Source organism: Corvus brachyrhynchos, unplaced genomic scaffold, assembly GCF_000691975.1.
Source record: "Corvus brachyrhynchos isolate BGI_N302 unplaced genomic scaffold, ASM69197v1 scaffold1786, whole genome shotgun sequence".
Taxonomy (NCBI): domain Eukaryota; kingdom Metazoa; phylum Chordata; class Aves; order Passeriformes; family Corvidae; genus Corvus; species Corvus brachyrhynchos.
In genome coordinates, this window is record NW_008238431.1 from 69,487 (window position 1) to 81,175 (window position 11,689).

At 35.7% G+C, this 11,689-nt stretch overlaps 1 protein-coding gene across 1 annotated transcript in view; it reads left to right on the top strand.

Moving 5' to 3' along the window:
- Positions 1–11,689, top strand: part of LOC103617108 (peptidyl-prolyl cis-trans isomerase CWC27 homolog) — a 14,837-nt gene continuing 3,148 nt past the window's right edge. Inside the window, exons 1-9 of the mRNA XM_008635364.2 lie at positions 1–61; positions 911–1,008; positions 2,512–2,623; positions 3,831–3,974; positions 4,669–4,767; positions 4,926–5,029; positions 6,012–6,081; positions 8,550–8,629; positions 10,766–10,799. Coding sequence (XP_008633586.2) covers positions 20–61; positions 911–1,008; positions 2,512–2,623; positions 3,831–3,974; positions 4,669–4,767; positions 4,926–5,029; positions 6,012–6,081; positions 8,550–8,629; positions 10,766–10,799 — 783 coding nt within the window. The 5' untranslated portion in view covers positions 1–19. The remainder of the gene's footprint in view (positions 62–910; positions 1,009–2,511; positions 2,624–3,830; positions 3,975–4,668; positions 4,768–4,925; positions 5,030–6,011; positions 6,082–8,549; positions 8,630–10,765; positions 10,800–11,689) is intronic.

Sequence of the window (11,689 nt, forward strand, 5' to 3'; positions counted from 1 at the left end):
GGCTCGTCCTTTGCCCGCCATGAGCAACATCTACATCCAGGAGCCGCCCACCAACGGGAAGGTGAGGCTGCCAGGGTGAACATCCTGGAGAAGTTGTAGGGTAATGGGGGGACAGACGACAGAAGCACGAAGTTGGTGGTGGTGATTGTGGTGATTTGGGGTGGGGAGGTACTTGTTTCTGTGCTGGACTGGTTTGGTTAAAGTTACTTCTTTGGCATTACCAGAGTCAAAGCACGAGGCGTGCTGTGTGGAGACATAACACAGAGCAGTCCTCGGAACGTTTAATTTCATTTCCTCTATTCTCGATTATATCTTACGTCCTTAATTTTGTTACGATTTATCACTGAATGTAATGGTATTCCGTGTAAGAGAAATATATGCCTTTGGAGATTTTTAGGATTTTTTCCCTCAAAGCACGAGGCGTGCTGTGTGGAGACATAACACAGAGCAGTCCTCGGAACGTTTAATTTCATTTCCTCTATTCTCGATTATATCTTACGTCCTTAATTTTGTTACGATTTATCACTGAATGTAATGGTATTCCGTGTAAGAGAAATATATGCCTTTGGAGATTTATAGTATTTTTTCCCCCACGTTGTTTCGTTATGGAAGTGATGAAGAGTATCTAAGTTTGTATCGAGTACCAGCCACGTTATGTTATGTTGTGTTGTGGTCATTATGTTGTTACAAATATATTATCCATCTTTATTTATTTATACATATTGATTCAGAGCTGTATCTCAAGATCTGGAAATGGTAGGTAGAACTAACAGTAGCTGCTTGACACACTTAAGTGTATACCACTCTTACTAATATAACAAATTCAGATGTATTTTTTAGGAAGTTATATTCTTTGATCAGTGTCTAAGTTACAATAAAACTGATGTTGCATTTATGTGTATGTTTACAGGTTTTGCTGAGAACTACAGCAGGAGAGATAGATATAGAATTATGGTCAAAAGAAGCACCAAAAGCATGCAGAAATTTCATCCAGCTTTGTATGGAAGGTAATGACTGAATGGGAAGGGAATTGCTGAAATTGATTCATATGCAATCTTTGTGCCCTTTCTGTAAAATAGAGGTCATAATTATGTTTTGACTTAAGTATGTCAATAGGTCTATTTCTGTTCAGAAGTTATTAATTGACACACAGACAATGTTTTTCAAGGTTACCAATGAAGCTGGTGGAGAAAAAAAAGTAAAAATTTTGGATGGTTTTCTCAAATTAAGTAGATGACATAGTTTTGAAATACTGTCTTTCAGAGTCTTGAGAAATCTTACTTTCAGCAAATGTCTACAAACTATAACAACTTTAGTGTGTGTATGAAATTACAGTGATGCAATGCTAGATGTTCTCCAAAATTCTCTTTTTTGTATCACAATTTACACTACCGTTTCTTTTTTTTTCTGCGAGTGCTCCTAATGTTTCATTTGCTGTATTTTTTTGTTAAAGGAAGCTCTGTAAAACTTTCCACTGAAGCAGTGGGTACCAGAATGAGAAGCTCCCTGCTGAGAAAACTGTAACAAAAATCTTTGAAAGACTTGATGCCTTTATATGTTTTCTAACTGCTGCTATTCTCTCATTTCAACATTTATAGAATTGTTTAGAGTTCTTTTAGCCTTTGTCTGTTAAACAAAAGTAGCAGTCTAGGCTTTATGGCTCCAGCACAGATCTGGTCTGTTTTGTGTTCTTTTCCCTAGACTTTTTGGAGTGGTAAAGGAATTTCTTAGCCTGTGATAAGGGTTCACGTATCCTTAGTGGGCTTTATTTCCTTTCTGATTTTTTTAAAATGCTGTGTAGTATCCTATGCTTTGTATAATACATTAAGTATTTCTCGTTAATATCCTGCCTTGTAACCATCCGTGACTGTGTCTAGTTATGCTGCAACATTTGCACACCCTACTTTGTCTTGCAGCATGCTGTAGGTATATTTTTGTTTATTACTATTATTATTATTATTATATCAACCAGGAGTATAGTTCAGGTAAAGTTATGTTTTCATTCCTTTTGTTTTCTTATGGTGTTGTAACCTTTATCAGGTAGATAGATAAAAGAAGAAAAACATGGGAGCAAAATGTACCACATGTTTCATTCAGCAAAAATTATGAATTTAGGTACAGTATAGGTGATGAAAGGTGTTCCATGCTGGTGAGTGAAAGTGCAAATCATCTGGTATATGGATGTGGCTGATGTTGTCGATGAGATGTCATCCAGGATAGAGCATAGTATTTTTAGTTCTCCTTTTAAATTGATGTATTTTGACAGTATCATTCCAGTAATAAAACTTAAAAGCTGAAAAGACAGTAGTTCTCAAGATCATCTTGTCTGTGATGAGCAGGATTTTTTTCAAAAGAAACATATGACACCACAGGGGTTTTTTTGTAAGACTGTGAAGAACAGAAGGGAACCAAACGGAAGGCAACAGTGGAATCTAGTTACAGTACCTGCTTTCTGGAGCTTCAGTCTCTGGACATCTCTGTATGATCTATGTGAAAATTTGGGTTTGAGATCACTTACATTTATTTAATATCTTATTCTTTTTTCCTCTTTTTTTTTTTTTTTTTTTTTGATCCCACTGGTACTGGATCAGGAGGAGAGTCAGTCTATGGAGCTCCTTTCAAGGTGTGTATCTTGTGTGTATGTCCTACACATTAATTTTTTGTTGTTCTGTATCTGTTGTTCTTTCTACCACATTAGATTGTGAAAAATCAGCTCTTTTATGAAATGCATACATGTGCAGTAGTTGCCTTCATGTGCTGCTTCAGTGTGTTTGAATATGCCCTTCTAAATTGAGAGTTCTTAAATCTAGCTGCTCTGGTGTATTGATAAACCTGAGGGAAGCTACACACTGGCTCAGCAGCTGTATTCTGTTCTGCCTGCCTGTTTTATTTCAGGTGGGGCAGGCACCTTTAACTTCTGGCTGCAGCTGCAAAGCCTGTTTCTGGGCCTTCCATCTTCTTGCTGCTAGACTTTTAAATCCAGCACAAACCTGAAGTCTGTGGGAGGGAATGGTACCTGACCAGAGAACAAAACAAAAATTGCCGATATTGTAGTAGCATTGCTGCTTCAAATTAGTGGTATCTCAGTATTGCAGTGTTTAGCATCGTGATATTGCAGTGGTATTTATCACTTTCTCCTTGCTTTGAAGGGAGTCCTGTTTTGTCTTCTTAGGTCCAGAAAATGTTCTTCCTGTGGATTTTTGCGTAACTCTATTATTACAACCTGTTACTGTGCTTTCATGAATTAGGATTTAAATGAATTTTTCGCATAAATGCAGTGATTGTCAAGAATGGTATTTTTGCAAGAAATGTATGAAATGCAGTTACTTTTTAAAATGTTTTAGGTTTTCTTAATATCAGGGAGATAACGAATGCAAATGAAAATAATGAATAACAATTGATTTTTAGGCAATGACTGGGAAAAGATAAAATTAACAAGACAGAACTTAGAGGTTTTTTAATTAGTAATGTGTCTTTCTGTTATTGATATTTTAGTTTCTAATTTTTTGTTTGGTGTTTGTTATGTGTTTATGGTTTCTTTTGAAGATTGTTCACTTTCTTGCATCATTATAGGCACTAGGGATTAGAAATACTCACTAAAAATAATTTTTGCTGCTCAAAGTAGAAGCTTTTAAATACAATTCTGGCACTGAGTTTCAAAATACTTGGGATTTATTACTGTCTGAATTAAAAAGAAAATTAGCAGATTTTTCTGTGTGTGCAGGTTGATATAAATAATATCACTTCTCCCTCCTATCACGCTGTAGCTAAAGGAGTGAAAAAGTAGTTTTATACTGAAACCGTTCTATTTTCTGCCCTGCTTTTACCAGGATGAGTTCCACTCACGATTGCGATTTAATCGAAGAGGACTTGTTGCTATGGCAAATGCTGGGCCCCATGATAACGGGAGTCAATTTTTCTTTACATTGGGTCGTGCAGATGAACTTAACAACAAGCACACAATCTTTGGAAAGGTCTGTTACATGAACTAGAGTCTCAGTTTAAGTCTGACAGAAGCTAGTACAGGTTGCTCTAAAGGCCAGTTTAGTGCTGAAATTTATTTCAGTGCTTTCTAGGCTCTCTGTTCTCTTTGTTTCTTATATCTGGTAGAAAAGTTTCTGTGGGTTGTTCCTGTTATTATCTGTTTTGCTGTTGTTGTTCTTCTAAATTGTATTTTTATGTTGTGCTGCCTTTAAATAATCTTATTAGTATTATTATGGCTCTGTTATTAATCTGCTCATCTACTACTAATGACATGTTAGAAAATTCTGTTTGTAGATTCTAACTACCCAGGAAGGATCAGGAAAATGAAACACATGAGATGAATTTACCACTCTCATGATTTACTTAAAAGAAAAGAAACCAAATATTTTTTTATTTCGGTGTTTTTTGTTTTTCTGCTACATAGTTCACAGTAAGACTTCAACATCTTCCTCTGCGTACATTCTCAAAACTACCTGTATTCCTTCAACTTTTGCCATTAAATCTAAAACCCCAAAATTTTCTACATTGTACTTGCTGTCTTTTAGAAGTCTTACGTGCTTACAGTATTTTTTATATCACTTGTACTTTCAAAACTTTTTACATAATAATTGCTTTGTAATTTGCAGAGTAAATAACACAAATTACAGTCAAGGACTTTCAAACCTTTTCTTGTAAATTTGCCAGGTTACAGGGGATACAATATATAACATGTTGCGCCTGGCTGAAGTAGAAGTTGACAAGGAAGAGAGACCTCTCAGTCCGCACAAAATAAGAAGTAGTGAGGTGAGCGTGTTCTGGTTTGAAATGTGACATTTTAAAATTCTTTTGTGCACAGTGTTCAGAAAATTTGGTTTGTCCTTTTGCATAGTTTTAAAATGTTGAATCACTTAATCACAAAATGCTTATTAAAGATGTGTCTAAAGTACTGGGTTTTTTAACAGGTTTTGTTTAATCCTTTTGATGACATTGTCCCAAGACCAAATAGAAGACTGAAGAAGGACAAACCAGAAGAAGAAACTAAAAAGTCCAAAGTAAAAGGCACAAAGTAAATATCTGCAACATAAGTGGTGGTTAATTTTCTTTCACCTTTAATTTGTAGTTTGGCAGTTTTTTATTTTCATTTCTGCCTTTGAAGCGCTTCCTTGTTTCCGGGGAGGATCATGCAAATCTAGTTTCTCTGACCGAAATGTTTACTGTGCATCTGCTGAGCTGTAACTGTTTCATGCATGTGATAGCTTGTTGAAAATAATAAAAGGTAGTGTATCTTTCCCACTTGCCACAATGAACAGTCATCTGACTGAGATTACACTGCATTTAAAACCTACTTGTAGGAGTAGCTGGGTCACAGCTCAGTTCTTCGGGATTTTTTGAACTTATTTTATCAGATACCACTTCTCCCCCACTGAAGTACTGAGCAAGAGGCAGGCATTTTGACATGGGAAATTTTAGTTTCTGTGAATGAAAATTCATAGTCATAAACACACAGTGAAAAGTAATAAGAACTCTAAAGTGTGCATGCTGTCAGTTCTGTTGCACAAAAATAGAACATGTTGCAGCTGACTGATTCCAACATAGTGTAAATAATTAACTCTTGAAAAAGAAATTACAGATCATAATTTCTTTTAATTGCATTCCTTGAATGTGTACGCATTTGATACCTTTCTGAGCCATCATATCTTGAAAATCTTGTGTCTTACTTGAATGCTGCTCTTCTGAGGAAAAAAATGCAACAGAACTGTCAGCATTCAAGAGTCTGGGAAAGTTAGTCAAGACAGAATTTGTTAAACAGTGTCTTAACTGATGCTTTGCTATCCTTGTTTTATCTCAGGAATATAATAGAACATGCTTTACATTTATGACTTACTGCAAAGCAAAATGCGGTAGTTGTTTGGAATTGGTGCATTTAGCAGGACAAAAGTTTTTTTAAAAAATCATGTACAATATGAATGTAATATATTTAAAGTTAGTGGAATGTTACTAAGACTATGTTTAAAATTTTACTAGAAATTTTCTTTTTTTTCCTAAAGAAACTTCAACCTACTTTCCTTTGGGGAAGAAGCTGAAGAAGAAGAGGAAGAAGTCAGTAGAGTTAGTCAGGTATTGTACCAAATTATCCTTATTTTTCTTTTTGTCCTCATTACCTTTTCTGTATATTTGTGGAAAGCTTTAAAGTTCTTAGTCTTGTTCTTATGTTTACATTTTGAACAATAATACTAGAAATCGCTTTACTTTTTAGGATTCTGCTGTTACGGCATTTTGAAAAAACAGAGGTTTTTAACTCTCTTGACTTTGAAGGTGCCTTCAGTTACTTCATGAAATGTTTACATTTCCATGAAGTTTCGCAGTATAGATCTGTGTCTGCTGTTTGAAAGTCATGGAAGCGATAGGTACTTTATTCTTTCTCAAGTCCTTAACTTATGAGTGTGATTACATGGTAAAATACTTGAATTCTGAAGATCATCTATGCATTTCCAGTGCATGCTTAGCTCCATTTTCTTACATATATCCTTTCATCTGTGTGCAAAATGTGGTTATTGTGGAGAAAATAGTCCCTTATCATAATTTAATAGTGCGCTGTAGTGAAATGTTTACATTCACAGAACAAGGGTTGCAGAGATAATTTTTGGTCTAACATTTACTTCCCTGACATTGCAACTTAAATAAGGTTAGTTTAAAAATTTCTTTAATAAATTGTTGATTTAATTTCTACTGCTGACCAAGTTGTTTTACTAGACCCGTAGGCTTTCTACAGCACTTTGCTGTTTTGGTTAGTGATCAGACTATATGGTCCTGCATCCTGTGCCACATAAGTGAAAAAATGGTTGTCAGTCTTCAGAAGTTAGTTAAAATACAAAAGGAAAATAATGAATAATGATGGACAATATTATAGTGAGATGGTATCAGTCAGAATGATAGTAGAGTTTTATTACAACAGCAGTTTTAACTATTTTTCTTTCTTTTTTTTCAGCTTACCACTCAGACAAACTTTACTTGTTTACCTTAGTATGTTCATCTGCCGTTTTGCTCTTGCTGTATATCTGGCTTGTAATACTGCGTTTAACTCAGTTGCTTCGACTTTCTTACTTTTCATGCCAAATACTTGTTTGCAATTTAAAATTGTCTAATTAGAATGCCTCTTTCATGATAAGCCTAATTTCAGTGTTTTCATGCTTTCAACTCAGCCTGAAAATCTCATCTGCCTATTTGTCCTGATTAAATTCTTGTCTAGCTGTAGCTAGATAAATAACCACACCAGCTCTTTAAGAATTTGTTTATTCTTTGCAACAAAATAAAACCTTCTTTTTGAAACCTCATTGTTTGTTCATAAGAGGTCTAGATCAGTGTCTCTGTAGTTCTGGCTGTTATCTTAATCCTGATTAAGTTGAAGTACATGAACATCAGCACTAACTTTCATTCTCTGTTTCTGATAAGAGAAATGGAAGGTCAAAGTTTTATTGAGATCCTTTGACACCTACAAACTTAGAATCTTACGAGCTTTTTTTGGTTGCTAGATGCAGTAAGTCTTGCTTGTTTAAGAAGGGCAGAGAGGCTCTGGGTGAAACCCCTCAAGGCCGTGAAGGCTATTAGTGTAGTCAGGGTTCTGGCTGTAGGGCCCCCACCAGTTGTTGATTAGTTCCTTCAGTTTAAACTGTAGCTTTCAGTGTCCAAACTGCTTATTGTCTGTACTTGTTTCCTTTTGTGTTTTAACTTTGCACCACCACCACTCCAAATACCCCACCCCCTTCCTTAATGAAGGAATTATCTTTTCATGTTGCTGAATGTGTTAGTCTGTGTTTTCTACATAACAAAAAATTTTAGTTGCGTTTAAATGAGCAAGATTTTGTCCACACTCTACTCTCTTCCCAAAAGCATTAGATGATGGAGACATTCACAACACAGGTCACAATACAGACTGTTTCTGTAGCAGAGATTTTCAGTCTGATCCCTCTCTGAAATTTTAAGTATACTTTTTTTCAGATTAGCATGTAGAATGCTTTCCAACTGCAGTCTTTCTGCCTGAAGTTCTTACGTGTTGTTAGATTTGTTTGAGTCCTTGTGTCAGTAGATGATTCCTGAATGATGTATTCCAGGTTGATGTATTGCAGTTTGTTAATTTCTTCTTTTTTCCCCTAGGGATCTAATTAGTGTTCTTCCAATTAAGAAGTATTGTTTTGTAGATGGTGGTTCTCTGAGTTTTCATGTGTCATTATTGGAAAGTCAAGTTCTTAGCTCTTCATTCACTCAAATGTATATGTGCTAGGCCTACCATCTTTATGATGTGTAATGGTTGTCATGACTAAACAGTATCTTTTTTTCTCTCTCTCTTTCTTTTAAAACTAAGTGCATTGCTATTGCAAAAATAAATCCATGGAGTCAATTTGATGCTTCTCTTTCTGGAACACTTTCTCTGTTCCTCTGCTCTTAAAAGTGTTTAAGCTTACCAGATAGGCTAAAGCTAAACAAGAAATAAATTATGTTTTTCTTACCATAATCCTTTTTCACTATCTAGCCTCTTAAACACTGAAATGAATAACTTTTTTCTTTTTTTTTTTTTCTTTTAACAGAGCATGAAGGGAAAAAGTAAAAGTAGTCATGATCTGCTGAAGGATGATCCACATCTAAGCTCAGTTCCTGCTGTCAAAAGGTTAATATGTGATTTCTAATTTCTAGAACAGATCTACTTTCAATATGTTATACCCAATTATGATAATGAATACTTCTTTAAGAAATGTTAACTCCTGTTACTCTTTCAAAAATCAAGAGTGCCAGTGCTACATCAGACTAAGTATTTCTCTAACCCACCAAGCTGTTACCACCACTGGCCATCCAGTAAAGAATAAAAGCAGGGCAAATATAATGTTTATCTGTGTCCCAGCCTCCATCAACTTTCACCTCAGAGGACTGTCAAGAGTTTGATGTAGTATCTTCCCTTTTTGTCCTGAACTTGGATGCTACCAGTGGCACTTCATAAATTCTAGCTCTCATTCTAGTAGAGACAATGAGCAGTCAGTCTCTTTTATACCTCTCTTTACTACAGTCCTTTCTTAGACCATCTCCTAGCCTAAACTTTTAAAGTTACTTAAATTTTCGTCATGCAGAAGATACTCTGTGTCGTGATAATTCTAGTTGCTTTTCCCAACCCTCCAATCCAGCTTATACTTGAAAATATCTATTTTTTTTCCATATCTAAAGAACACACTAAAAATTAGGTGAATCATGAATCTATATGCTTGGATAAAGTTGGTTTTCTTCTCTGTTTCTTTTTAGTACTTTATAAATTCTGATTTTAACCACTGTTGAGTGTTAAAGTGAGAAAATTCCATGAAAATACGTTAACTCCAAGAATTTGCTTCTTTTAGAATTGTAGACTAGTTGGTTTGGAAGGAACCATTAAAATTTATCACATCCAACCCCCCTGCAATGAGCAGGGACATCTTCAACTAGATCAGGTAACACAGAGCCCCATTCAACTTGGCCTTGAATGTTTCCAGGGGACATCTACCACCTCTCTGGGCAACTTGCTCCAGTGTCTCACCAGCTGCATCATAAAAAACATCTTCCTTATGTCTAGTCTGAATTTACCCTCTTCTGGTTTCAGACCATTACCCCTTGTTCTTTTACAACAGGTCCTGCTAAAATGTCTGTCCCCATCTTTCTTATAGACCCACTCTAAGTATGGAAGGGCTACAATAAGGTGTCCCTGGAGTCTTCTCCAGGCTGAACAATCCTCCCTTTCCTCAGTGGAGAAGTGTTCATCTTCATGGCTCTCCTCTGGAGTCCCTCCTTCAGGTTTCTGTCCTTCCTGTGCTGGGACCCAGAGCTGGATGCAGCGCTGCAGGTGGGGTCTCAGCAGAGCAGAGCAGAGGGGCAGAATCCCCTCCCTGGCCCTGCTGGCTGCACTGCTTTGGATGCAGCCCAGGACACAATTGGCTTTCTGGGCTTCAAGTGTACCTTGTCAACTCATGTCCAGCTTTTCATCTACCTGCACCCCCAGGTCCTCCTTGCTGGGTTGCTCTCAGTCCATTCATCCCCCAGTCTATATTGATAATCAGCAGTTGCCCTGACTCAGGTGCTGCACTTTATTAAATTAATGTCATTGATTGCAACACATCTAGAGTTTTTTTAATGGTCTTGATTACTTACTGATTGCTTAGAGCACACTTCAAAGCCTTAACTTTTGTGACTTCTTTAATATTCCTTGCTTTTTCTCTAACATAACTTCTTTTTTTAAATTCTGGGCTAAAAAGGTTCAAGGGTCCTTATATTTGCGATAATTAATAGTGAGTGTGTTAGCCTTAGAATATTCAAATAGATTTATTTTTTAATTCACCAACCTGTATAAGCTGTATAAGAAATTAAAATCTTGATGTTAAGCTTAATTATCAGTAAAATGCATCTTCCGAAATATAAACTAGTTGCAATGAAATGCTAGTAATCATTTGATAAAAGAGATCAAAAATATCTCAACTGGGTTTTGGTGGTTTCAACTATATACACTAGTGTTCTTCTTGAATATTTCAAGGTATGGTTAGGATTTCTCCATTGTATGAAAGTCCTTGTTTTTAAGCATTTCTAATTAGAAAAGATTATGATGGTCAAACGATAGAAAATAATATTAATTGCTACTTTTAAGATTAATGTGAGGATGATATAAAGCAGTAAGTTCACAAAAATTTCAGGTGGCTAGCAATTTTTTTATTTAAGAAATGGTGGGTTTAAAATACTGTATTGAATCTCCTCTAGTACTTCAAAGTAGTTACTTTTTTTTTTCTTCTTTTAGTGAAGGAGCAAATGAAGAAAAGGATTTGAGTGAGGTAAGTATCATTTTTTTACAAATAAGTCTTTTTTTTTTTTACTGTGTGCAGAATAGATTTTCTTTGGGGAACAAATGCTACTTTAGAGATTTCTGAGAACTAGCTCAGGTCAGATTTCCAGCACAGGCCTGAGGGCTCTCTCCGAGCTCTAGTATTTGGCTATTCACAGCAGGGTAGAATTAGCATACTGCCTGCTACCCTTTGTAAAAACTGTTTATATTGTATTTCAGTCAGTAGGTGAGGTATATAGAAGTATGGTATATGGGTTGTGTACCATCCAGTGACAAACTACCAGAGTGATAAAACCCCTGAAACTGCTTCTAAAAAAATAGTTTAAATCAAGTTTGTTATGAATAATTATATAATTGCAATATTTGAGGGTAAGTCTGCATGTGAGTCAGATTCTTGTTTGAAAGATTTCTTCAAGAGAATAAAAATTCAGTGAATTGTTAAATTGTAGCAGTTAAATTGTTTGACGAAGACTGTCACCTCTGAAAGACATGAAGTCTGAATAATCAGACAGTAGCATTCAACTAAACATGGAGGCAATTTAAGTACAAGAAAATTGTCATACATAGTGCAGATAAGCATTATGTCTCTGTCTCCAGCCATAGATCATGGGAGTACCCTTTTGAATTGCTGTTGAGATAAAGATGTAGTATTTGACTAGGAATATAATCTCCCATTCCCCTAACTGAATTCTCGAAAATATTGTTTTCTATATCTATCCGTCATGCACAGGTATTAACTACACTGTGTGTTGACACACTGGAAGTAAAGGAAGAACACAGTCTGTGCCATTCGTGTGCCTAAAAAAAAGCATTTGCTTACATCCTGTTCCTTTTTTCACAAGGCACAGTATGAATTCAGGTTTTTTCACTCTTCTCCTT